General features: G+C 43.5%; 1 protein-coding gene and 1 long non-coding RNA gene across 2 annotated transcripts; one reads left to right on the top strand and one right to left on the bottom strand.

Moving 5' to 3' along the window:
* Positions 1 to 459: 459 nt before the first annotated feature.
* On the top strand, positions 460 to 2857 carry LOC116373667 (uncharacterized). The gene is made up of 2 exons (XR_004209596.1): positions 460 to 1216; positions 1860 to 2857. It is a non-coding gene; the product is annotated as an uncharacterized LOC116373667 (long non-coding RNA).
* Positions 2858 to 10607: 7750 nt separating this feature from the next.
* On the bottom strand, positions 10608 to 27181 carry LOC109888711 (uncharacterized). The gene is made up of 8 exons (XM_020479885.2): positions 27003 to 27181; positions 15494 to 15538; positions 15305 to 15358; positions 14648 to 14914; positions 14066 to 14098; positions 13906 to 13935; positions 13535 to 13672; positions 10608 to 11537 (listed from the first exon to the last, which is right to left on the bottom strand). Exons 2-8 carry the CDS (start codon positions 15513 to 15515, stop codon positions 11437 to 11439), a joined length of 645 nt encoding a protein of 214 aa, XP_020335474.1. The 5' UTR covers positions 15516 to 15538; positions 27003 to 27181; the 3' UTR covers positions 10608 to 11436.
* Positions 27182 to 27725: the final 544 nt, after the last annotated feature.

Below are 27725 nucleotides of genomic sequence, written 5' to 3'. Positions count from 1 at the left end.
TTCTCCCATCTCCACAGAGGAACTCTGGAGCTTTGTCAGAGTGACCATCGGGTTCTTGGTCACCTCCCTGACCAAGGCCCTTTCCCCCGATTGCTCAACTTGGCCGGGTGGCCAGCTCTAGGAAGAGTCTTGGTGGTTGAAACATCTTCCATTTAAGAATGATGGAGGCCACTGTGTTCTTGGGGACCTTTAATGCTGCAGACATTTTGTGTCCTTCCCCAGATCAGTGCCTCGACACAATCCTGTCCCTTCAGCTCTAAGGACAATTCCTTCGACATGTTTGCACTTTCAACTGTGGGACTTCATATAGACAGGTGTGTGCCTTTCCAAATCATGTCCAATCAATTGAATTTACCACAGGTGTTCTCCAATCAAGTTGTAGAAACATCTCGAGGATGATCAATGGAAACGGGATGCACCTGAGCTCAATTTCAAGTCTCATAGCAAAGGGTCTGTAATTGAACACATTTGCCTCCCAGTAGGATCAGAGTTCTCTTTTCCGGTAGGGGAGTTTCAGTTTTCTGCCTACTTGGCAGGTGTAAAGTGTCTATGCTTTGAGTATCCTGAGCCAGTCCTCTTCTGGCTGTGCTGGGTGGAGATTATAACAGAACATGGCCAAGATGTTCAAACTATCATGGATGACCAGCAGAGTCTAATAATAATAATCACCACAGCGTTTGTAGAGAGTGCAACAGGTCAGCAACTAAGGAATAAATGTCAGTTGGCCTTACATAGCCGAGCATTCATAGTTAGAGACTTTTAGGCCCTGGGTCTCCCATCCCACTAAACCCTGAGTTATCTATTCCTCTAGGTGTGCAGTCCCTGCTCCTAGCCAGTTCGCAGCCCCCAGCCCCAGCGGGCGCCCAGTCGCCTATACTAGCGCTAGGCTACAAGTTCCCTGCTTAGATAGGTTTGCAGCCTCCCACCATACCTGGCTTGCAGTCCTCAGCTTTAGGGGATGACAGTTCAGGGGAATTACTGCTGAATTTCCTGCCCTGCTAGGCCCTCAGCCCCCTGACCTGGGGGACCCACGTTGCCTTTCTCCAGTTCTGGAGGGCCACCTGGCTCCTGCATTGGAAGACCCTCCTGCATTGCACCTGTGTAACCACCTGACCTTATCTCTGGGGACCAGCCGGCCCCTGCATCTAGATCCCCGAGGAGCCTTGCCTATGGGTCCCTACCTGCTCCACCATGCGAGCCATCGCCTTCAGCAGTGGTGAGTTTCCAACCTCAGCCATTGAGCTAACAATGACAGTCGGGATATTGACTGTCATTGGCAATAATAACCTCTTGGTAATGAAACTTTGCTAGAGATAGTTATCTTGTTACATCTAACTTATTTGTACTGTCGTCAGCTGGTAGCATTGTTTACCTGTTGGCCAGCTCATGCAAGTTGTCTAATTACAGAATTTGCAGGTCACTGTTGCATGATTGTAGCTACAATCGGAAGTGTTATGTGCCTTTTGAAATTACTGCAAGAGAGTATCTTATTGTCAAGCTAAAGCAAGTTAAGTTCTCGAAGGCCTGGTGTGCTCGAGCATGCACACTTGATTTAAGGCCTTGGCCTAGTAATTATGTAACGGTGCCTCCTCGGATCCTATAGGATCTCTCTGTAGCTGGTTGGAGAGACAGATGTAAATCCATCACGCCTGACTCCAATAATCAACTAATCATGATCTTCAGTTTAGAACACAGTTTGTTTAATCAGCTTTTTAATCAGTGTTTGCTTGGGATGGGGGAAAGAGAGTGACACCGCTCCGGTCCCTCGAGGCCTGGAGTTTCCCATTCCTAATATAGGCCTGATTGTGTAGCTTGCATTTCCAGTGTTAATATGCATCTTTATCTCCTTTCTTTTCTAGAAACCACAAGATTTCTACTTTGATATTAGTGTACCCATATATGGAGTTCCTGCTCTGGGGCCATTACCGTACAGAAGACAAAGCCCATATATGGAAATCCTGCTGCAGATTAAGACCTGTGGTCTGAAGCTTCAAGCTCTCCTGCATTATAAGCAACACGTTCAGTGTGGTTGAGTTATGCAAATTGTGTGCAGAGCTGATAACTGTGGTTTCCTTTTTTCAGCGAGTTGTGTTTGGGTGGAGGGGTTCTTGTCAGACAGCCTGTAGCAAGTCAGAACCTTAAAAAAAAGCAAGGCACTTAACCCTAATCTAGTCACACTGATTGAAGACATTTAATGTTGAGCTTAATGTAAAAATATACATTTTTTAAAAAGGAACTCTATAAACCAGTACTTTTTTTGGTTCAAACTTAATTTTGCTGGTTGGAACGGGGGAAAAAAACAGTTATGTTCAGAAACGATTTGAAAATGATTTCGGTTCCAACCTCCGTACAACTGTTGGTTGATTAAACAAGATGATTCAGGTGAGTGAGGCGGGCTTGTGACTAATGAAGATTGGATGCAGGTCAGCAAATCGGCATGGTCATTGCTCTATGACCATATATGGAGTCCCTTCATAATGATCGCATGGCAATGCGAATGTCGGTGCCCATGTACTGAGTTCCTGCTTCTGGCAAGAAATGCATATTGCGAGCAGAGCTGGTCACTGTGGTTTCCTTTTTTCAGCAAGCTGTAAAGTGACACATCACTCATAAATTGTGGGTTTTGTGTTTGTCGCAGTGGCGACAAAGGGTGGAATGATGACTGATAAGTTTACAGGATGTGGGGGCCTGTTTCTTTTTCTTAACCACAATGTATCTACTCATTGTATCCCATTGATTTATGGTGTTGAAGGTAATGTTGCTGTTGTGAAGTATCTTCATCACTTGTTGTTATCTATAGCACGGCAGGATACTTTTGTTCCAGTCCAGCTCCTTGGTAAAACACTCCTTCAAACTATCCGTGGTCTAGATTGAAGTCCATTAACATTTGGTTGATTAGTTGAATCAGGTGTTATAGATTGTTTACCTAATCAGCCCATTTATTTATTCCAGACTGTGAATACAGTAAGGCATCATGTCGTACTGGAGTGAGGGAGGTAAACAGGAAAGGTGGTTGGTTGAGAAGGTAGGAGAACTAGCCCAAGGTGCCTGCATAGTCATAGGTTACTATAGTTCACATTTTTCAGTGAGGTCAGATGAGGATATACAGTGCATTCGGAAAATATTGAGACCCCTTTTTCCACATTTTGTGACATTACAGCCTTATTATGAAATGGATTAAGTCAAAAATACTCAATCTACACACAATACCCCATAATGACAAAGCGAAAACAGGGAACCTGCCACTATCTCTACAGTAAAGCATTGTGGTGGCAGCAACATCATGCTGTGGGGATGTTTTTCAGTGGCAGGGACTGGGAAACTAGTCTGGATCGAAGGAAATATGAACAGAGCAACATACACAGAGATCCTTGATGAAAACCTGCCTCAGAGCGCTCAGGACCTCATACTGGGGCCAAGGTTCACCTTCCAATAGGACAACACCCTTCAGCACACAGCCAAGACATGCAGGAGTAGGTTTTGGGACAAGTCTCTGAATGTCCTTGAGTGGTCTAGCTAGAGCCTGGACTTGAACCTGATTGAACATCTCTGGAGAGACTTGAAAATCGCTGTGCAGCGACACTCCCAATCCAACCTGACAGAGCTTGAGAGGATATGCAAATAAGAATGGGTGTTATACCCAAGAATAGTAGAGGCTGTAATCGCTGCCAATGGTGCTTCATCAAAGCAGTAAAGGGTCTGAATATTTCTGTATAAAAAATATATACATTTGCAAAAATACCTAAACTGCTTTCCTTTTTTCATTATGGGGTATTGTGTGTAGATTGATGAGTGGAGGAAAAACTATGTCATCCATTTTGGAATAAGGCTGTAATGTAATAAAATGTGGAGTAAGTCAGAGGGTCTAAATACTTCCCGAATCTACTCTAACAGTAATTTAGTCATTAGTCAACAAGCACCAGGCAAACTCTCACCAACTAGAGAGAGAAAACAGAGCTGGACTGACACAACAGTTGCTTCCTGGCTGTCATAATATCAAACTCCTCCTTGAGCTGCCTGAGCAGAGCAATGATCACAGAGGTGGAAGGCTGTGGCTTACCTTCCCTACCATTTGTGGTCTGTGGGCCTGGTAAACTGCCGTTAGTGGCTTAGTGTCCTATTTCAGTCATGAGTTGAAGTTGGAGTCACTTAGTTAATACTACAGAATGTGGCATTAATGTTGTTACTGTTGTGTTCTGTCATATCATTGATAGTTGTTTGGTATCAGATCTGAGGATGCAAAGCACTTCAAGTCAAGTTTACAAGGCCCACTAATCTCTCGTGGACAGACTACATGAACATTAATCTGACCAATTACTCAGGAATTTAGTTCTGGGTTAACCGAGATTACAGGCCCGCAGACCACAGCCCACACACTGATGTAGTCACACCATTTAATCATTCTGAATACTGTTACATGAGACAGAAAGAGAGCGTATCCTTTCACGGTATAACCTGCCTGCCCCCCCCCCCCCCCCCCCTACGGATTTACGGTGGTACTGTGGTGGCCTTAGTCCTTAGCTCCGACACGGACCAAGTTCCCTCTCAGCCAGACAGGCAAGTAGACTTGAGGCAGAGAGAGAGGATGCCATCAAACATAATGACAAATAAGTAGGTGTATGGCATTTCAAACGTGTACACCTCTACTCACAAAGAGTTTAGTCACAGAAGCACATTTTCAGATGTGGCACAAAGCTCATGATTTGTGTGTATGATAGATATTTACCATTTGGCATGGAGCTACCTCATTCTTCTGTTTTGAGTAGTGTTTAGAGTTGACCTTTCCAACTGGTTTGAGGGACAGAAACGTGACCGTGACTTAGCCTTGGACCATCATTGGGAGACTTGGTGGTTTCCTGGTTGTGGTCCTATGTCCCTCTACAATCTCCACACTTCCTGTGGGGAAGTGGTTTATTCGCATTGCTGCTCATTTAATCATTCCCTGGATGCTTGTAATATTTTTTATTACAACTCGTCAGACACTCCTAACCCTCCTTGTAGGCTACCCTGTCAAGGATATATCCCTGTTTATTTGCCCTGATATCTAACAGTAGTCTGTTATCCACAGCTATCTGCTCATTGTTTTCTGAAGTCTCTGGAAATGTGAAAGTTGTGAATCTAAAAGTTGTGAATCTAATCCAAAAGTCCAGGCAATCACACAGATATTGCGCTCACTTCTCTCACGCTTCATACCACTCTTGGCTCTCTCCTACTCTGCCCTTTTGTGCAGGCTGCTTCCTCCTTTATCCCCAAGTACTCCCTGGCTTAACCACCCACAGCCTTTCCTATATGGCAGGAAGTCCATATAAGGCCCTGTGGTGGAGACAACAGGCTGTCAGATATCTCGCCTCAATAACCACTACCCTCACCTCTCCCTCTCCCGCCATCTTACACAATATATACTATCTATACATAGTCACCTTACCCCTACTATACCTACATGTACATATTACCTAAATTACCTCAACTGCACATCGGGGGTACAATTTGGGGGTACCGGTACCCCCTGTATATATCATCGGGGGTACCGGTACCCCCTGTATATAGCCTTGTTCTTGTTATTTTACTGTTACTTCAAATATATATATTTTTAGTTCATATTTTCTTAACTCTTATTTTTCTTAACTGCATTGTTGATTAAGGCTTGTAAGTAAGCATTTCACGGTAAGGTTCTATTCAGGGCATGTGACAAATAAAATAAAATAGTTTTATAGTAGTGAGGTGTTTTTTCATCTTTAGTAGTTCTTATGCATTTAGCTCAGACTGTAGGTACTCTGAGGTTGCATGTTTCAGACTGGTGTCAGAGAGGGACAGCACTGTGATCCAGAACCTTCTATTTAACTAAACAGTCTGGTGTGGTTGACATGTTGTGCATAGTAAGGTGGTCACTGTGGCTTCCTTTTTGTGAGCTGTAAAAGTACAGGATAGAATGATATCATATTGTGTTGGGGGAGGGCTGAGAGTGTTGCGTGATTTCCCACTTCCTGGTTGGATTTTTCTCAGGTTTATAAAAGAAACATGCTAATTTGTGAACGTGACCAACGCAACTGTAATAATGGGTGTAGATACATTATATAAATCTACTTCTACTTTTATCACAGACCACTTGCTGATGTGGTTCCAGCGTTTCCAACTTCCTATTCAGCTTAGCCAGCTGACCAGGAAACTTGGCAGTGTATGAAACACATGTAGTGACTTGGCGCTTTTTATTCATATTTACAGCCACATGCTCTGCCACAGCTACAGTTACACACACACACACACACACACACACACATTCACACACACAGTTGTAGGCGCAGAGGGAGCACAGCATACCGGGACAGCGTGTCACTACACTCCACATTAAAGAAACACAGGTCCTCTCTGATACACAGTTATGATTGCTAAGCTGATATGTGGTCATCCCTGATATACAGTGCATTCGGAAAGTTTTCAAACCCCTTCACTTTTCCCACAATGTGTTACATTACGGCCTTATTCAAAAATTGCTTCAATTGTTTTTGTTCCTTATTGATCTACACACAATACACTGTAATGACAAAGCAAAAACAGGTTTTTAGATTTTTTTGCAGATGTATAATAAAAAATTCAAATAAAACTTGTTTTCAGAAGTATTCAGACCCTTTGATATGAGACTCTAAATTGAGCTCAGGTGCATCCTGTTTTCATTGATCATCCTTGAGATGTTTCTACAAATTTTATTGGAGCCCATCTTTATGGTAAATTCAATTGATTGGACATGATTTGGAAAGGCACACACCTGTCTATATAAGGTCCCACAGTTGACAGTGCATGTCAGAGCAAAAACCAAGCCATAAGGTTGAAGGAATTGTCCGTATAGCTCCGAGACAGGATTGTGTCGAGGCAGAGCAGGCCCGGGGGACACGAAGGTGCAAAAGGGGGCCTTGCCCCCTTAGTTGAAATACTGTGCCCTGTGTGTGTGTGTGTGTGTGTGTGTGTGTGTGTGTGTGTGTGTGTGTGTGTGTGTGTGTGTGTGTGTGTGTGTGTGTGTGTGTGTGTGTGTGTGTGTGTGTGTGTGTGTGTGTGTGTGTGTGTGTGTGTGTGTGTGTGTGTGTGTGTGTGTGTGTGTGTGTGTGTGTTTTGTACGTGTGTGTGTGTGTGTTTTTACGTGTGTGTGTGTTTTGTACGTGTGTGTGTGTGTTTTGTACGTGTGTGTGTGTGTTTTGTACGTGTGTGTGTGTGTGTGTTTTGTACGTGTGTGTGTTTTGTACGTGTGTGTGTGTTTTGTACGTGTGTGTGTGTGTGTGTTTTGTACGTGTGTGTGCGTGTGTGTTTTGTACGTGTGTGTGTGTGTGTGTGTGTTTTTGGAATAGACTGAGAGGAGTATTTTTGGTATTTTTTGACAACTTTTGTATCCCTAATCTGTCCCACAATCTGCCCCCTCCAACATGGCCAACCAATTTGTTGTGTATGCTTCATTCATGCATCTCCCTGCACACATCAGTCATGCACATTTTACCAGTTGAAAAAAAAAGAATTTGGATTGGCCTTTACAATGGAAGGGGAGGGTCAATTTGACCATTTAGGTTTTCTTTACCTTTATTTAACTAGGCAAGTCAGTTAAGAACGGCCTAGGAACAGTGGGTTAATTAACTGCCTGTTCAGGGGCAGAACGACAGATTTGTACCTTGTCAGCTCGGGGGTTTGAACTTGCAACCTTCCGGTTCCTAGTCCAACGCTCTAACCACTAGGCTACCCTGCCGCCCCTTAACTTAACTTTGAAAGCGGCAGGGTAGCCTAGTGGTTAGAGAGCAATCGGGGGAGAAGGGCCTTGGTCAGGGAGGTGACCAAGAAACTGATTTTCACTCTGACAGAGCTCCAGAGTTCCTCTGTGGAGATGGGAGAACCTTCCAGAAGGACAACCATCTCTGCAACACTCCACCAATCAGGTCTTTATGGTAGAGTGGCCAGACTGAAGCCACTCCTCAGTAAAAAGCACATAACAGCCCGCTTGAAGTTTGCGAAAAGGCACCTAAAAGACTCAGACCATGAGAAACAAGATTCTCTGGTCTGATGAAACCAAAATTGAACTTTTTGGCCTCAATGCCAAGCGTCACGTCTAGAGGAAACCTTGCACCATCCCTACGGTGAAGCATGGTGCTGACAGCATCATGCTGTGGGGATGTTTTTCAGCAGCAGGGACTGGTAGACTAGTCAGGATTGAGGGAAAGATGAACCGCGCAAAGTACAGAGAGATCCTTAACAAAAACCTGCTCCAGAGCCCTCAGGACCTCAGACTAGGGCAAAGGTTCACCTTCCAACAGCACATCGACCCTAAGCACACAGCCAAGACAACGCAGGAGTGGTATCTGAATGTCCTTGAGTGGCCCAGCCAGATATACAGGTGTGCCAAGCTTGTAGTGTCATACCCAAGAAGACTCAATGCTGTAATCACTGCCAAAGGTGCTTCAACAAAGTGCTGAGTAAAGGGTCTGAATATTTATGTAAATGCAATATTTTAGTGTCTTATTGTTAAGACATTTGCTAAAAATGATAAAAAACGTTTTTTTCTTTGTCATTATGGGGTATTGTGTGTAGATTGATGAGGGGGCAAAAAACAATTAAATAAATCAATTTTAGAATAAGGCTGTAAAATAACAAAATGTGGAAAAAGTGAAGGGATCTGAATACTTTTCGAATGCACTGAAGTCACTATAGTTGACCTTCCCCAGTGAGCCAAACAACCTGGAAAAGAGTACAGGTAAACACAGTAAAACATCAGAGGTAAAGTGACGGTGAGTCATTGTCAATCAAGTTTTTTGTTTTTGCATGTTTTTGCATTCTTCGTCTTCTCTCCCCTCCGTGTCCATGGTAACCTGCTGAATAACTGCCACATTTCTGCACCCCCCCAACCCTTCCTTATAGGCTACATATTCCGGCTTTAAGCCTGTTTATTTGCTCTAGTAGATCAACAAAATATGTTGCTCACTGTTTCCAAAGTCTCTGGCAATATGAAAGTTGAGTCTAATGTTTTCAACCAGGGCTCTTCAACCCTGTTCAGGAGAGCTACATTCCTGTAGGTTTTCACTCTAACCCTAATCTAACACACCTGATGAACTGAATCAGGTTAATTACAACTGGGGTTGGAGTGAAAATCTACAGGAGGGTAGCTCTCCAGGTTTTAGATTATAGTTGTGAAGTGTGTTTATTCTTCCTTAGTATTTCATATGCATTTAGCGCAGTCTGTAGGTACTGTGAAGTGCCATGTTTCAGACTGGTGTCAGACAGGGACAGCATTGTGATACAGAACCTTCAATTGAACTAGTCTGGTATATCATATTGTGTGAGGTGTGTGTGGAATTGGGAGGCTGAGAGTGTGGTGTGACTGCTGAGAAGAGGGGTGTGGGGGGGGGGGGGGGTTGCTCTTCTCTTTCTGCACCTTGGTTGGAAGGAGAGGTAGCAACGGTATTCTTCTCCTGCACAGATTGTTTAGCTACCTAGGTGGAGTTGTAACGTAACCAGAGGGAAACGGTTTATTTTGTTTGGTCAATGGAGTGTCAGGAATGTTTACGTGACACAGAGGATGGTTTTGCTTTTGACATATTTGTGTTGTCAGAGCTTAATCATTCTCTTGAGGTTTATTAACCTGTACCTTGGTTGGAAGGAGAGGTAGCAACAACATTCTTCTCCTGCACAGATTGTTTAACTGAATAGTTGGAGGTGAAGCTGTAACGTAATCACAGGAAAACTGAGTATGAGGCATATTTCGATTCATGATAGCGTCACACCTTTGTGATAGTCTGCCACAGACGGGTGGTTATGCTCCTGAAATATTTGTGTTGGCAGAGCTGACAGAGGGTGGGTGTGGTGAGTCTGTGAGATGTACAGTGGAGCCTGCCTTAGGCCATCATGGGGAAGCTGATGAAATTTTTTTTCTGGGTAGAGACTCTGGTGCTGTTTTTCTTAATCAAAATGTATCTGCTCATTGTATTCCATACTTTATGGTGTTGAGGTTAATGTTTCTGATTGCTTTTACGCAGTATCTTCATCACTTATTGTTATCTATAGCACGGCAGGATACTTTTGTTCCAGTCCAGCTCCTTGGTAAAACACTGCTTCAAACTAACCGTGGTCTAGATTGAAGACCATTAACATTCGGTTGATTTGTTGAATCAGTTGTGTTGTAGATTGTTTACCTAAGCAGTCCATATATTTTTCCCAGGCTGTGAACACAATAAGGCATCATGTCATTCTGGTGTCAGGGAGGTAAACCGGAAAAGACTCCTGTTTTGTTCTGTTTTTGGTATTTACTGTCACTTGAAACAAAGACATTTCTGTGACTGGGTTTGGTGGTGTAATTGAGCTGATATGTAAATTCCTCTGTACCGCTGCTCTATGCTTGGCTGAGAGACCGCCGTGGAAACAACCTGAAACAGAATACTGGATTAGAAGTTTAAAAACTTTCTATCAGTTTGTGTCCAGATTATGGATTTTGGTCAATAGGAGTGGAACTCGAAACCTGTTCCCTCTCCTGTCCCGTTCCTCTTTGTAAGTCTGGACATGGCCTCACCAGTTTTATAAACAGATTGTACAGATATTCTTTTGTGTTGTGCTGTGTAAATAAACACATTCCCAGCCAGTGATCCCAGTTCTTTGGTGTTATTTATTCTGACAAAAGACAAGGGAAGCGCACATACGATGAGAAGCACTTGCAATTACAGTACCTTGCAAACACTATCAATGGTAAAAACATAATAAACAATTACAGTACCTTGCAAACACTATCAATGGTAAAAACATAATAAACAATTACAGTACCTTGCAAACACTATCAATGGTAAAAACATAATAAACAATTACAGTACCTTGCAAACACTATCAATGGTAAAAACATAATAAACAATTACAGTACCTTGCAAACACTATCAATGGTAAAAACATAATAAACAATTACAGTACCTTGCAAACACTATCAATGGTAAAAACATAATAAACAATTACAGTACCTTGCAAACACTATCAATGGTAAAAACATAATAAACAATTACAGTACCTTGCAAACACTATCAATGGTAAAAACATAATAAACAATTACAGTACCTTGCAAACACTATCAATGGTAAAAACATAATAAACATAAATGAATATAAATGAAACATAACGTAATTATTAACTCCATATGTTTCAATCAACCATATAGACGTGCAAAACACGCAAACTTGGCGAATCAAAAAGTATGTGGTTTAAAATGGCAGGACCCTCTGTGTAAGTCTGTCACTGAGATCTCTCCCTGACTTTACTTCCAGGCCCTAGGAATCCCAAGACACTCATGTACCCTGCTGCAAAAGTGCAGAGTAAAAGCTATCAAAATGTAACAACCTGGCTTTCTAACAGAGCTTACTGTTTCCTCAAGTTAAACCATAGCCAGGAAGTAGACAACATTCAGGTCCATCACTTCCTCTTTTCCTTGTCTTACACAATATCAACCTTTCTCTTTAATAACTTTAACTGGGTCTGGTGCTGCTCTGAGTGGACTTCAGAAGTGGACATCTGATGTGGACACCAGACAACACCTGTGAAGATGAGCACAACAAAAAAAGACCATTCAAATACATCTGCCAAAAGAGAGCTCTTCAATGATAATATACTGTACAGTGCCTTCGGAAAGTATTCAGACCCCTTGACTTTTTCCACATTTTGTTATGTTACAGAATTTTTCTCATCAATCTACACACAATACCCCATAATGACAAAGCAAAAACAGGCTTTTAGAGACTTTTGCTAATTTATAAAAAATGTAATATTACATTTATGTAAGTATTCAGACCCTTTACTCAGTACTTTGTTGAAGCACGTTTGGCAGTGATTACAGCATAGAGTCTTCTTGGGTATGACGCTACAAGCTTGGCACACCTGTATTTGAGGAGTCTCTCTCTGCAGATCCTCTCAAGCTCTCTCAGGTTGGATGGGGAGTGTTGCTGCACAGCTATTTTCAGCTCTCCAGAGCTGTTAGATTGGGTATAAGTCTGGGCTCTGGTTGGGCCACTCAAGAACATTCAGAGACTTGTCCCAAAGCCACTCATGCATTGTCTTGGCTGTGTGCTTGGGTGAACCTTCGCCCCAGTCTGAGATCCTGAGCACTCTGGAGCAGGTTTTCATCAAGGATATCTCTGTAGGATAGCTCTGTTCAATTTTGCCTCGATCCTAACTAGTCTCCCAGTCCTTGCCGCTGAAAAACATCCCCACAGCATGCTGCCAACACCATGCTTCACCTTAGGGATGGTAACAGATTTCCTCCAGGCGTGATGCTTGGCATTCAGGCCAAAGAGTTCAATCTTGGTTTCATCAGACCAGAGAATCTTATTTCTCATGGTCTGAGTGTAAGAACCGACACTGGAGTAGAGAAGCAGGTACGGTTAGTCAAACATTTAATCGGAACAGACATGGAACAAGACAGGAACAGCATCAGCACATGGGTATACAAGGACATATGATAATCAATTCTGGGCCTCCCAGGTGGCGCAGTGGTTAAGGGTGCTCTACTGCAGCGCCAGCTGTGCCACCAGAGACTCTGGGTTTGCGCCCAAGCTCTGTCGTAACCGGCCACGACCGGGAGCTCCGTGGGGCGACGCACAATTGGCCTAGCGTCGTCCAGGTTAGGGAGGGTTTGGCCGGTAGAGATATCCTTGTCTCATCGCGCACCAGCGACTCCTGTGGCAGGCCGGACGCAGTGCGCGCTAACCAGGTCGCCAGGTGCACGGTGTTTCCTCCGACACATTGGTGCGGCTGGCTTCCGGGTTGGATGGCGCTGTGTTAAGAAGCAGTGCGGCTTGGTTGGGTTGTGTATCGGAGGACGCATGACTTTCAACCTTCGTCTCTCCCGAGCCCGTACGGGAGTTGTAGCGATGAGACAAGATAGTAGCTACTAAACAATTGGATACCACGAAATTGGGGAGAAAAAGGAGTAAAATTCAACAACAAAAAACGAAGTAAAAAAAAGACAATCAATGCTGAAGCGTGGAACAAAGCGGGGGAACAGACAGATACAGGGGAGGTAATGACAGAGGTGATTGAGTCCAGGTGAGTCCAATAATCACTGATGCGCGTGACGGGGGAAGGCAGGTGTGCATAATGATTGTGGCAGGAGTGGATAGGATGGATGGGAGCTGCATTTCGTCTCGTAAATAAGGTATTTTGTTTTTGAACTTGCATAACATTTAAAAACCTGTTTTTGCTCCATCATTATGAGGTATTGTGTGTAGATTGCTGATTTAAAAAAAAATGTATATAATCCATTTTATAATAAGACTGTAACGTAACTAAATGCGGAAAAAGTCAAGGGGTCTGAATACTCTACGGAGGCACTGTATATTTCAGTCACACAGCTCAGCTTAGAAGCGGAAGGCAACAAACAGGTAGGTGCCCAGGCTAAGTAAGTGACTGTATAAAAGCCAGCTAAGTGACTGTATAAACACCAGAAAAATATACGTTAAACCTGTTTTCTCTTATGGAAAGGGACATGTTTAGCCAGGAAACACTGTACCCCCCCCCCCCCCCCCCCCCCGCTCACTTGATCTGGTCCTTCTGCGCAAAACAACAATGAGTATGAAGATGACGGAGAAGGCAATTGGGATTGACACAATAGCGAATCTTGTTTCCTTGGATAACCTGCCAGTGCCCTCAGGGGTCATTGTTGGGGCAATTGGATCTGTGTGTGGGAGAGGAGGACAGGGGGAGCAGTTGAAGAACAAAGAAAACAAATGATCATCATCTAACACTGTTAAACACTACTACTATCTTCAGATCAGATTATTGGAATTTACTCGATGAACAACAACGAAGTCTCTATCACACACGAGCAAGAACTCAGTTTGTCTCTTTTATTCTTGGTGCACACAATCTTGAGCTGAGCATTGCTGTTCTGTGGGTTTCTGCACTCACCAGGACTCCAAGCTGAACCTCCAGCTCTGTCTGTTGAAGACAAAACATATATAGAATACCCAGACTGCTGATCTCTGTTATGGAATTTGCTCTTGTAATGTAACATTACCATAAGATATGTTTTGTTTGAAATACAGTTTGAATATTGAATGGAACTCACCCGTCTGATCAGTTGAAACAATGCCAGTGCAATCTGTAATGACAGTACAGGAATGATTAGTTGAACAATGCTGGGACAATCTGTAATGACAGTACAGGAATGATTAGTTGAAACAATTCTGGGACAATCAGTAAGGACAATACAGGAATGGTTAGTTGAAACAATTCTAGGACAATCTGTAATGACAGTACTGGAATGGTTAGTTGAAACAATTCTGGGACAATCAGTAAGGACAATACAGGAATGGTTAGTTGAAACAATTCTAGGACAATCTGTAATGACAGTACAGGAATGGTTAGTTGAAACAATGCTAGGACAATCTGTAATGACACTACAGGCATGATTCCCTACAACAGAGAGATGTGCTGGGAAATGCTCATAGCAGTGACTGGTTTGAGACACTGCTCTAAAGCATCACGTCATGCTCTATAATAAACTACAACTTCCAACAGCCCCTTAGCATTAATAATTGACACCTATGACGACCTATGACGATCCAGAAATCTGCTTAGTTTGTTCCCTCTATTGACTATCTATCCTCTTCCCCAGGTTGTACTGTCATGGGCTCTTACAGAAACTCACTGGCTTCGATGACAGGCATGGAGCTGCCTTGGCCCTCAAAGGCTGGCTTGATGATCTCTGAGTCACACGCAGTGTAGACCTTCTGGCTCTTAACACACAACAAGCATTTTCCAGATGGTGGAGGGGAGGTTGTGGGACAGGGAGGCAGCTCAGCCATTTCACCTCGTGACCACAGGGCCGAATTAGTCGACAAATGGTCATAAACAGACTCAATATTTTGGCATTGAGTTTTGTTACAGAGGTAACAGACAGAAGAGGTCTTCTGAGCTGCAAGAGAATACAACAGGAAGAAGAGAGCGAGTTAAACAGAGCCCCCAGACAATATGAAATATCAGTTACTACACTTGGGTCAAAACACGACTATACAGTACTATACTATACATACTCACTGTGCTTTAATATACGAATATAGGAATTATTTTTATGGAATTAAAATGCCCAAATTAAATGGTGAGATCAAGTTGTCACCACTTTCATATTTCACTTTGAAACTTTCACTGACTGATCCGTGTTTCAGCACCAATACTTTGTGAAAATACTTTGTGAAACTGTGACAATCCGGGGGAAGTGACTTATTTAGAGTGTATAAAACAAGGTACAGTATTCATTTCATGTTTACGCCACAATGAACACATGGCAGGTATGAGAACAGCTCACCTTCAATAGAAGCGCCAGATACAGCCCAGCCAGCCAGACATAGAGCCAGGCAGACTGCAAAAATAAAAATCAAGGGTTCACGCATGTGGATGTCACTACAGTACAAACACCCATTCATGGTCTTGTTAACGGTTTCTCACTTTCAGTAATCTATATATGACTAAAACTCTAAACGCATTGTTGACTTACTTGGAAGTATCGATCCATTCATGTTTGGATGTTTCTGTGGAGTATCTGCAAATAAAAAATAAAAAACATTTAGTCTAAACATTATGTAAACCTTTGCTGCCGTTCATCAATCTAATATCCTCAAGAGTACTGAGCAGGTGGATCTAGGGGTGTGGGGGTTACAAATATTTTGACAACACAACAATGATTCTGGTCAGGCTCCGGAGACGGGCACATCGCGCACCCCTCCCTAGCATACTTCTCGCCAATGTCCAGTCTCTTGACAACAAGGTTGATGAAATCCGAGCAAGGGTAGCATTCCAGAGGGACATCAGAGACTGTAACGTTCTTTGCTTCACGGAAACATGGCTCACTCGAGAGACGCTAACGGAATCTTCACACATCGCGCCGACAGAAACAAACATCTTTCTGGTAAGTGTAGTAGGATGTCCCTTGGGGGTATCCGTACCTATGTAGGACATGCAAGGGTTAGGTTAATAAACAGGCTGGAGCTAGAACCTCGTTGTCGCGCGTCTTTATTTTAGATCATACTATATGTGGTTTTAAAATTCACATAAACGTGAAGGAGGTACCAAGTAAATCATACATTCAGGCTGTTTCAAAGCAGGGAGGGCACAGTGTTGGAGATAAAACAGCGCATATCATTATTTTGCTAGCTAACGAGCAAGGACTAAGCTACTGCTAACCAACATGTTGCAAGAGGAAGAAGCTGGCGGGATTTCAGGGTTTGCGACTCCAAGTTCAACGGGCTCTGGCGCAAACACGGACAGGCCAGTGGCTAGTGTGCTGACGGATTTCGCATTAGTCCCCCGGAGAATTTTGTTTGTATGGACATTCAAAACTGGCCAAAATGGATCAGGCGCTTTGAAAGGTACAGGGTAGCATCAGGCTTAAACTTGAAAAATTAGGCATTTCAAGTTTAATACACTGATCTACTCTATGGGTGATGAAGCCGAGGATATATTAAATGCTTCAACGTTGACCGAGGAAGAGAAACTTAACTACAGTGCCGTTAAAGACTGTTTTGAAACGCATTTTGTAGGGAGACACAACATCATTTTTGAGAGAGCTAGGTTTAATATGTGCAAACAGGAGCAGGGTGAAACCACCGACAGTTTTATCACAGCTGTTCACAAACTAGCAGAACATTGTCAGTTTGGCGTGCTCAGGGAAGAGCTGATCCGAGATCGGATTCCCAGCTTACCTTGTCCAAAGCTGTAAACCATGTTAGGCAGAGTGAGACAGTAAAAAGACAGCAGATGATACTGCGCGACAGCAGCTCCTTGCAGAACGAAGAGAGTGAGGAAATACATGCATTTTCATACAGAGCTAAAAAAACAGAGGGGAACAGAGAACAGAGACAGACGTGGAGAAAACAATCACAGACAGCACCATTAGCTAGTGCAAATGTGGGAAATCCCCTTTCCACAGATGGAAAGATTGCCCAGCAAAGGATGCTGGGATGCAGGAAATGTCACAGGAGAGGACACTTTTCAGCTGTCTGTCGATTAAAGCAAATGCATGACGTTTCAGAGGAGGTACAGCAGGACAGCATCTTTCTGGGAGAAGTAAAGGGAAACAATACTGGCTGGCATTCAGACATTAAACTCAATGGGGAGGTTGTGTCATTTAAACTAGACATTGGGGCAGCAGTGACAGCTATCCCAACAAGGCTGTATAGCTATAGCAGAGATGGCCCTTTGCTCTCTACAAACAAAAAACTGTATGGGCCCAGTAATAACATTTTACCAGTGGTAGGGCACTTGGTGATTAAACTGGAGAGTAAAGACAAAAGTGCCATCCAGCCTGTCTTCATCATTGACTCTCTAGCCAGACCGTTGCTGGGGCTGCCAGCAATTGAAGCATTGCAACTCATTGAGAGAGTGAGCGAACTGGAGGACCCAGGTGAGGTTTTCAAAAAGAAATTCCCAAATGTGTTTTCTGGTCTAGGAAGGATAGAAGGTGACTACAAAATCCACCTGAAAGAGGATGCTGTCCCCTTTGCCCTTACCACCCCCCGCTGGGTGCCTATCCCTTTATTGGCCAGAGTAAAGGAAGAGTTGAGGAGGATGGAAGAAATTGGGGCGGTGTCTAAAATAGAGAGTCCCACAGACTGGTGTGCAGAGATGTTGGTGGTCCCAAAAGCCAATGGGGAAATAAGGATCTGTGTGGACATGACTAAATTGAATGAGGCACTCTGCAGAGAGAGACACATCTTACCATCAGTGGAGCAGTCACTGGCTCAGTTGGATGGCTCACAAGTCTTCACAAAGCTGGATGCCCGCTCAGGTTTCTGGCAGATACCGCTGTCATCAGAGAGTAGGACACTCACAACGTTTATAACACCGTTTGGCCGTTACTGTTTTAATGTTTTGCCATTTGGAATCGCTTCCGGTCCTGAGCATTTCCAAAGACGCATGTCCCAGCTGTTGGATGGGCTGAGTGGCGTCATAGTCCACGCGGACGATGTGCTCGTGTGCGGAAGGGACAGAGCAGAACATGATGTAAGACTCACAGCAGTTCTGACCCGACTCCAGGAGACTGGCCTGACACTCAATGAAAAATGCACTTTTGCACAATCAGAGGTCTTGTTCTTGGGACACAAAATCAGTGCAGCTGGAATAGAGCCGGACCCAGAGAAGATCAGCGCCATCACAGATATGCCCACACCCCAGAATGTGGCTGAAGTCAGGACCTTCTTAGGCATGGCCACATATGTGGGTAAGTTCCTCCCACAGTTCTCAGATACAACCAAACCTCAGAGACTTACTAGCCAAAGAGAATGACTGGTCATGGGGTCACATGCAACAGGTAGCGTTTGACAAAATCAAAGGAGATCTGGCCTCACAGAGAGTGCTGGCCCAGTACCGTCCCCACGCTAAGACAAAAGTATCAGCAGATGCATCATCCTTTGGGCTAGGGGCGGTCCTCACACAGATGCAGGACAACATGGAGTGGCGTCCAATAGCATACATCTCCCGAAGCTTATCCGACACAGAGCAAAGATATGCTCAAGTGGAGAAGGAGGCGTTGGAGGCATTGGCTATCGCGTGTGAAAGGCTCAGCCAATACCTTATTGGCCTGCAGTTTACAGCAGAGACTGACCACAAACCACTGTTGGCTCTGTTAGGGACAAAAGCACTGGACGACTTGCCTCCCAGAGTTCTGCGCTTCCGCCTCAGATTACTGAGGTTCACCTACAAGATGGTGTATGTGCCAGGGAAGGCACTGATCACAGCAGATGCACTCTCCAGGGCCCCAATTAAATGTCCATTATCAGAGGAGGAGCAATGTCTAGAGGGTGAGGTACAGGTGTCCATTAATGCAATAAGGGACAGTCTACCTGCATCTCAGACCAAACTGCAGCAGATTGCAGAGGAGCAACAACGAGACCCCATCTGCCAACAGATAGTGCAGCAGTGCAAAAAGGGATGGCCCAGGCAGGAGGAACTGCCTCAGCTGCTGAAGCCCTATTGGGTGCACCAAAGTGACTTCCACTGTAATGGAGACCTTCTCATGAAAGGACTACGGATAGTTATCCCAGAGACTCTACAACCAGAAATGCTAGACAGAGTGCATGATGGACACATGGGGATAACCAAATGCAGACTGAGGGCTCAACAGTCAATGTGGTGGTGTGGTCTGAGCCAAGCTAGTGGCCCAGTGTGAGGTCTGTACAAAATGTCAACCTTGTCATCCGGAGCCAATGATGGCAACGGAGCTGCCAAACCGGCCATGGCAAAAGGCAAAAGGTAGGGGCGGATATGTTCTATTGGAGAAATGACACTTATCTGCTAGTGGTAGATTACTACTCAAGATACATTGAAATAGCAAAGACACCCATAACCACATCAGCTGGTGTTATCAATGGATTAAAGTCAATTTTTTCCAGGCAAGGGGTCGCTGAGGTCCTGGTTACAGATAACGCTCCCCAGTTCTCTGCGAACTCCTTTTCTGCTTTTGCAGCAGAATATGACTTCATACATGTGACCAGTAACCCCTACCATGCACAGAGTAATGGTGAGGCAGAGAGAGCTGTGAAAACAGTCAAGGGACTGCTGAAAAATAACAAGGATCCATACAGGGCTCTGTTAGCTTACAGAGTTACACCACTGCATCATGGGCCGTCGCCTGCCGAGCTCCTGATGGGCAGGAGGCTGCGTTCCCCATTGCCTGTCTCGCCGGCTCAGCTTAAACCCCGATGGCCTAACAGAAAGGCCTTCGCTGAGAGGGGCAATTGTCTGAAACAAACGCAAACTGAAGACTTTAATCTGAGACACCGTGCTAAGGAGAGGCCAGAGCTGACCGAAGGTCAACGCGTGTGGATTACAAACTCAAAGACACCAGCAATAGTGCTGAGGAAAGCGGATTCCCCACGCTCCTATGTGGTGGACACAGGCTCAGAAGAGGTACGAAGGTACAAAACACACCTCAGAGCTCTTCCAGATCTACCAGCCACACAGACCGAGACCACAGAAAATGCACAAAAAGAGGGTGAAGGAGAGAGAATGCTCACAGAGCCACAAGCGCGCCCAAAAAGGGATGTGAAGCCACCAGAGTGGCTGAAAGACTATGTTACATGAAGAGAAAACATACTGCTGGGGAACATACCCAGAAAAAAGAGACTACCTAAGTTAATGTTCATACTGTGTGATTTAATGCTTTCATACTGTTTCAGGATGGGAAGTAGCATGTTAGAGAATAATACTGGTTTCCAAATTGCATTTCAGTTCTGCTTCAGTGGTTATGCATGTTGAGTTCTTGTTAATGGGAGAGGGGAAGATGTAGTAGGATGTCCCTTGGGGGTATCCGTACCTATGTAGGACATGCAAGGGTTAGGTTAATAAACAGGCTGGAGCTAGAACCTTGTTGTCGCGCGTCTTTATTTTAGATCATAAGAAGAGGGGCGGGGGCATATGCCTTATGGTTACCGAGACGTGGTGTGGTCACAACAACATACAGGAACTCAAGTCCTTCTGTTCACCTGATTTAGAATTCCTCACAATCAAATGTTGACCGCATTATCTACCAAGGGAATTCTCTTCGATTATAATCACAGCCGTATATATTCCCCCCCAAGCAGACACATCGATGGCTCTGAACTAACTTTATTTGACTCTTTGCAAATTGGAAACCACATATCTTGAGGCTGCATTCATTGTAGCTGGGGATTTTAACAAGGCTAATCTGAAAACAAGACTCCCTAAATTGTATCAGCATATCGATTGCGCAACCAGGGCTGGTAAAACCCTGGATCATTATTATTCTAACTTCCGCGACGCATATAAGGCCCTCCCCCGCCCTCCTTTTGGGAAAGCTGACCACGACTTAATTTTGTTGCTCCCTGCCTACAGACAGAAGCTAAAACAAGAAGCTCCCGCGCTGAGGTCTGTTCAACGCTGGTCCAACCAATCTGATTCCACGCTCCAAGACTGCTTCCATCACGTGGACTGGGATATGTTCCGTATTGCGTCAAACAACAACATTGACGAATACGCTGATTCGGTGAGCGAGTTCATTAGAACGTGCATTGAAAATGTCATTCCCATAGCAACGATTAAAACATTCCCAAACCAGAAACCGTAGACTAATGGCAGCATTCGTGTGAAACTGAAAGCACGAACCACTGCTTTTAATCAGGGCAAGGTGACCGGAAACATGACCGAATACAAACAGTGTAGCTATTCCCTCCGCAAGGCAATCAATCAAGCTAAGCGTCAGTATAGAGACAAAGTAGAATCGCAATTCAACGGCTCAGACACAAGAGGTGTGGCAGGGTCTACAGTCAATCACGGATTACAAAAAGAAAACCAGCCCCGTCACAGACCAGGATGTCTTGCTCCCAGGCAGACTAAATAACTTTTTTGCCTGCTTTGAGGACAATCCTGTGCCACTGACACGGCCCGCAACAAAAACATGCGGACTCTCCTTCACTGCAGCCGACGTGAGTAAAACATTTAAACATGTTAACCCTCGCAAGGCTGCAGGCCCAGACGGCATCCCCAGCCGCGCCCTCAGAGCATAAGCAGACCAGCTGGCTGGTGTGTTTACAGACATATTCAATCAATCCTTATCCCAGTCTGCTGTTCCCACATGCTTCAAGAGGGCCACCATTGTTCCTGTTCCCAAGAAAGCTAAGGTAACTGAGCTAAACGACTACCGCCCCGTAGCTCTCACTTCCGTCATCATGAAGTGCTTTGAGAGACTAGTCAAGGACCATATCACCTCCACCCTACCTGACACCCTAGACTCACTCCAATTTGCTTACCGCCCAAATAAGTCCACAGACGATGCAATCTCAACCACACTATACACTGCCCTAACCCATCTGGACAAGAGGAATACCTGTGAGAATGCTATTCATCGACTACAGTTCAGCATTTAACACCATAGTACCTCCAAACTCGTCATCAAGCTCGAGACCCTGGGTCTCGACCCCGCCCTGTGCAACTGGGTACTGGACTTCCTGACGGGCCGCCCCCAGGTGGTGAGGGTAGGTAACAACATCTCCACCCCGCTGATCCTCAACACTGGGGGCCCCACAAGGGTGCGTTCTGAGCCCTCTCCTGTACTCCCTGTTCACCCACGACTGCGTGGCCACACACGCCTCCAACTCAATCATCAAGTTTGCGGACGACACTACAGTGGTAGGCTTGATTACCAACAACGACGAGACAGCCTACAGGGAGGAGGTGAGGGCCCTCGGAGTGTGGTGTCAGGAAAATAACCTCACACTCAACATCAACAAAACTAAGGAGATGATTGTGGACTTCAGGAAACAGCAGAGGGAGCACCCCCCCATATCGATGGGACAGTAGTGGAGAGGGTAGTAAGTTTTAAGTTCCTCGGCGTACACATCACAGACAAACTGAATTGGTCCACCCACACAGACAGCATCGTGAAGAAGGCGCAGCAGCGCCTCTTCAACCTCAGGAGGCTGAAGAAATTTGGCTTGTCTCCAAAAGCACTCACAAACTTCTACAGATGCACAATCGAGAGCATCCTGTCGGGCTGTATCACCGCCTGGTACGGCAACTGCTCCGCCCACAACCGCAAGGTTCTCCAGAGGGTAGTGAGGTCTGCACAACGCATCACCAGGGGCAAACTACCTGCCCTCCAGGACACCTACACCACCCGATGTTACAGGAAGGCCATAAAGATCATCAAGGACAACAACCACCCAAGCCACTGCCTGTTCACCCCGCTATCATCCAGAAGGCGAGGTCAGTACAGGTGCATCAAAGCTGGGACCGAGAGACTGAAAAACAGCTTCTATCTCAAGGCCATCAGACTGTTAAACAGCCACCACTAACATTGAGTGGCTGCTGCCAACACACTGACTCAACTCCAGCCACTTTAATAATGGGAATTGATGGAAAATATATCACTAGCCACTTTAAACAATGCTACTTAATATGATGTTTACATACCCTACATTATTCATCTCATATGTATATACTGTACTCGATACCATCTACTGCATCTTGCCTATGCCGTTCTGTACCATCACTCATTCATATATCTTTATGTACATATTCTTTATCCCTTTACACTTGTGTGTATAAGGTAGTAGTTTTGGAATTGTTAGTTAGATTACTCGTTGGTTATTACTGCATTGTCAGAACTAGAAGCACAAGCATTTCCCTACACTCGCATTAACATCTGCTAACCATGTGTATGTATGTGTATTTGTGTATTTTTGATTCCCCCAGTCATGAAGGTACATATATTATATTCTAGTAGGCTATAGTCTTGTCCCCACTGGACTGATCATTCCCAGGGGTCTGTTTTAAAAGGGTTCTGAGTCTGTGTGTGGATATCAACCAACCTCAGGGATATCCATTTTAGCCCCTCGGCTGTACCTCACCTACCCTAAAGCTCAGTTTTATACAATGTTAATAGGCCTATTTACACCTTAATTTATCCTGGTAAGTCTTATTGAGGCAATAAAAAAAACTCAAAAATCCACCTCAGTTGGACATTGCAGATCTATTCTTCTCTTCCGTATTGTAATATGAACCTTTAGACAAGCATGTATGGCATTCCTGACCTATAGTCTATGCTTTGGTATAACACAATATCACACTCAATTCGTGCAAATATGCATACAAATAATTTTAGCAGATTTCATGCATATTTGTGTGAAAATACATTTCTTTTGTGCTACTTCATTCATAGGAAAATACCTTTTTTTATGGGCAAACTTCGTAACAATCTTTTGAAATTGATTGGAGCAATGCATTTTGGGCAATGGTGTTGTACACTGTCTTTTTTTGTATTCCACATGTTAACAACCCAATATTGTTAATCAAACAGGTTGTCAATTAAATAAATATAATATAATAGTAGCCTTACAGGTTTTATTTTTATTAATGCCAATGCTGTTTTCTATGCTTGTTTTCGCTTAATACTTTGGGATACTGGTGCTATGCCTAACATCTTACACCCCATAGGTTGTAAATAAACCCTTTTAAAGCATTTCTCACCATCTATTTACAGAGAGCAATTTTCGTTTTTATAACAGGTAGTGTCCATTTATTTACATTAGGGAATTATTACTTTCTTCAGTGGAAATACAGATTATATATAAAAATGTCAAATATACCAAAGCTAATCAAGCAGAGAACTACAAACATTTAACCAGTTAAAGAAATACATGACAAGTAGAATATTTTATTATAAATAATACAAAAGAGTTGGCGATAACAGCACAAACAAAGTGAGTGTGTGTAAACAGTGGGGAGAACAAGTATTTGATACACTGCCGATTTTGCAGGTTTTCCTACTTACAAAACATGTAGAGGACTGTAATTTTTATCATAGGTACACTTCAACTGTGAGAGACGGAATCTAAAACAAAAATCCAGAAAATTACATTGTATGATTTTTAAGTAATTAATTTGCATTTTATTGCATGACAAAAGTATTTGATCACCTACCAACCAGTAAGAATTCCAGCTCTCACAGACACATGTTAGTTTTTCTTCAAGAAGCCCTCCTGTTCTCCACTCATTACCTGTATTAACTGCACCTGTTTGAACTCGTTACGTGTATAAAAGATACCTGTCCACACACTCAATCAAACAGACTCCAACCTCTACACAATGGCCAATACCAGAGAACTGTGAAAGGACATCAGGGTTCAATTGTAGACCTGCACAAGGCTGGAATGGGCTACAGGACAATAGGCAAGCAGCTTGGTGAGAAGGCAACAACTGTTGGCGCAATTGTTAGAAAATGGAAGAAGTTCAAGATGACGGTCAATCACCCTCGGTCTGGGGCTCCATGCAAGATCTCACCTTGTGGGGCATCAATGACCATGAGGAAGGTGAGGGATCAGCCCAGAACTACACGGCAGGACCTGGTCAATGACCTGAAGAGAGCTGGGACCACAGTCTCAAAGAAAACCATTAGTAATACACTACGCCGTCATGGATTAAAATCCTACAGCGCACGCAAGGTCCCCCTGCTCAAGCCAGCGATTGTCCAGGCCCGTCTGAAGTTTGCCAATGACCATCTAGATGATCCAGAGGAGGAAAGGGAGAAGGTCATGTGGTCTGATGAGAAGAAAATAGAGCGAAACACACAGCCAAGGCAACTAAGGAGTGGTCCGTAAGAAGTATCTCAAGGTCCTGGAGTGGCCTAGCCAGTCTCCAGACCTGAACCCAATAGAAAATCCGTATGAAATGTCCGTATTTCCCAGCGACAGCCCCAAAACCTGAAGGATCTGCAGAAGGTCTGTATGGAGGAGTGGGCCAAAATCCCTGCTGCAGTGTGTGCAAACCTGGTCAAGAACTACAGGAAACGTATGATTTCTGTAATTGCAAACAAAGGTTTCTGTACCAAATATTAAGTTCTGCTTTTCTGATGTATCAAATACTTATGTCATGCAATAAAATGCAAATGAATTACTTAAAAATAATACAATAAGATTTTCTGGATTTTTGTTTTAGATTCCGTCTCTCACAGTTGAAAAGTACATCTGATAAAAATTACAGACCTCTACATGCTTTGTAAGTAGGAAAACCTGCAAAATCGGCAGTGTATCAAATACTTGTTCTCCCCACTGTATGTGTGTTAGTGTTTGTGTGTGCATGATCATTTCCAATCATACAACTGTATCTTCATTCCCCAATTGAATACCTTTCATTGATAACACAAAAAAATTATATACTGTATGTATATATTTTTTGGTCCTATCTGGCAACCCTCATAAAGTTCAACTTAGCCTTGTATAAAATGCATTATGAAAGAAATTGTGTAATGTACATGAAAACGCGGATCCTTGTATTAAATGCATTATGAAGAAAATGTTTTCATGTATGATGATGGCCTACTTTCTAATACGGTGGTAGGCCTAAATTGGTGTTTTACGAAAAAAAAAAAAAAAAGTATATTCTAAACTTATTTTATACAATAGGCTTCATGTCGGTACCAACTTTCATTCAGAAATGATGGCTAAATAATGATAATAAAATGGTGCTCCCATAGGCTACATTAACAAAATGGGACTATACCACTGGTTATAATACATATGAAGTAATTGCCATGGGTGGTCAACTGATAATTCCAGCATCGTTTTGATTGGGACAGTATTATGTCGCTGCTTTGAGGCAAGCATGGGAACTCATCTTGATAAATCAATCAATGTCAGATCTTTGTTTTCACTGAATCTCCGTTTGGATATTTGGTTACAATTAGGCTGAGAAACGTTAGCTAAATTGAGGTGAGTGGTCATGATCATTAGTCTAGCAATTGAAAGCAATGCAGATTTTCTCTACACACATAGATTAGGCCTATAGCCTACCTGATGAGCTTCCCTAATGTTTTCATGAACTTTCCTGATGCATTTCAGTCACTTAGCCTACTGATGCGAATACACATTTGTATTAATTAAACAGCTGACTGTTTACTTGTGGCTGTCAATGAATAGCAGGCAGTAGCTAGAAGGTTTTTCAAAATACTTCAAAATACAACTGGGGGGAAAAAATTGTTTGAATAGGTGAGTGCAACTGGAAAATTGTAGATGATAATTTCCTCATATTGTAGGCCTAAATTTGGTGTATCCACTTTTCATTGGAATATATGCTTTTGGTTGCCTTTAAGTCATTGGTCGTTCATTGTCTTGATCTCGGTATGTAAATGTACGCTTGTCATTTTGATCATTTGTGTGATATAAAAAAATATTGTAACCTCTCCAGTCGTGTAAAATTATTTTTAGAAAAAGCCCTTTTTTTTCGCTCAGAACGACAAACCCCTCAGACCCTGGTCTTCAGGGCTGAGCCCCGAATGCTATGGAACTTTGGAGACGGCCTCGGCTGCCCTATACATTATATGTATCATCAGAAAATACATTTAATGCGGCATAAGAACGAATTCAACATGACAATTCAACATGCGAAAGGCAAAATACTTTGCAATGTTGAAGGGACACAATTAACAGAACAACTAGATACATTTCTATGAGAATGTAGGACATTCAATTAATCAAATGAAATAGTAAACTCACGTAAATTCGATGTGTGTTGGTTGAACTTGTCTGGAATGCCTTTGGGTCTCTGAAACACTGCCTACGGCAACTTGCATTCAACTTACTCGCTCTACGCGTATACTCCTTTCCACTCTGAGAAGTTCAGAAATGAATGAAAGTGCGGAAGTAAGGAAGAGCAGAAGAGAGTCTCTTGATAGGCTGGCTTGATAAACTATGATTCCGCCCTCAACAACCAGCCGTCATAAAAGACCTGTGAAAAAGTAACGGAATGAGAACGAGTACTTGGAGTTTAAACTGAAGGACAAATCCTCCAGACTTAGTTTATTATCGATAAGGAGGGAAAAGGGTTGGTGCTGTAATGTGCAACACACATAATATTATTCTGGTTGCCTAACATAGACTTGGAGTATTTAGTAGGCTATTTTGTTTCAGAAGGCTATAACGAATGTGTTATCAAGTAATTAGTATAGCATATTTTAATGTCACTTTTATTAGTCCTATATTTTTGTAAATGTGTGGTAGAATATTGTTATTATGTGGGCTATTTTCTTAATTTTCAACAAAGTTTAATTAGCCTACCAATGTGGAATGACTCGAGTCAAGCTGTAGTGTGCTGAGCGGAGCGGGACTCGCTTCAAGATCACCTCCACCAACTGCTGGTCACAGCATGTACACAGGGACCATGCAGCGAACATATTGTACTCTTTGATTTCAATGTGTGTACAAGGTACTCAAAACAGC

The sequence above is a fragment of the Oncorhynchus kisutch genome, linkage group LG4 (genome assembly GCF_002021735.2).
Source record: "Oncorhynchus kisutch isolate 150728-3 linkage group LG4, Okis_V2, whole genome shotgun sequence".
NCBI classification, from domain to species: domain Eukaryota; kingdom Metazoa; phylum Chordata; class Actinopteri; order Salmoniformes; family Salmonidae; genus Oncorhynchus; species Oncorhynchus kisutch.
Note: the sequence above shows the minus strand (reverse complement) of the source record. Positions and strands in the feature narration are given on the sequence as shown.

Bases quoted from the DNA above. Each gene is read 5' to 3' on its own strand.
- LOC109888711 (XM_020479885.2), bottom strand. From the start codon at position 15,515: ATGAATGGATCGATACTTCCAA. The intron at 15,359-15,493 runs GTAAGTCAACAA...TTATTTTTGCAG, and splicing joins GAATGGATCGATACTTCCAA to TCTGCCTGGCTCTATGTCTG. The intron at 11,538-13,534 runs GTGAGCGGGGGG...TCATCTTCACAG, and splicing joins GCGCAGAAGGACCAGATCAA to GTGTTGTCTGGTGTCCACAT.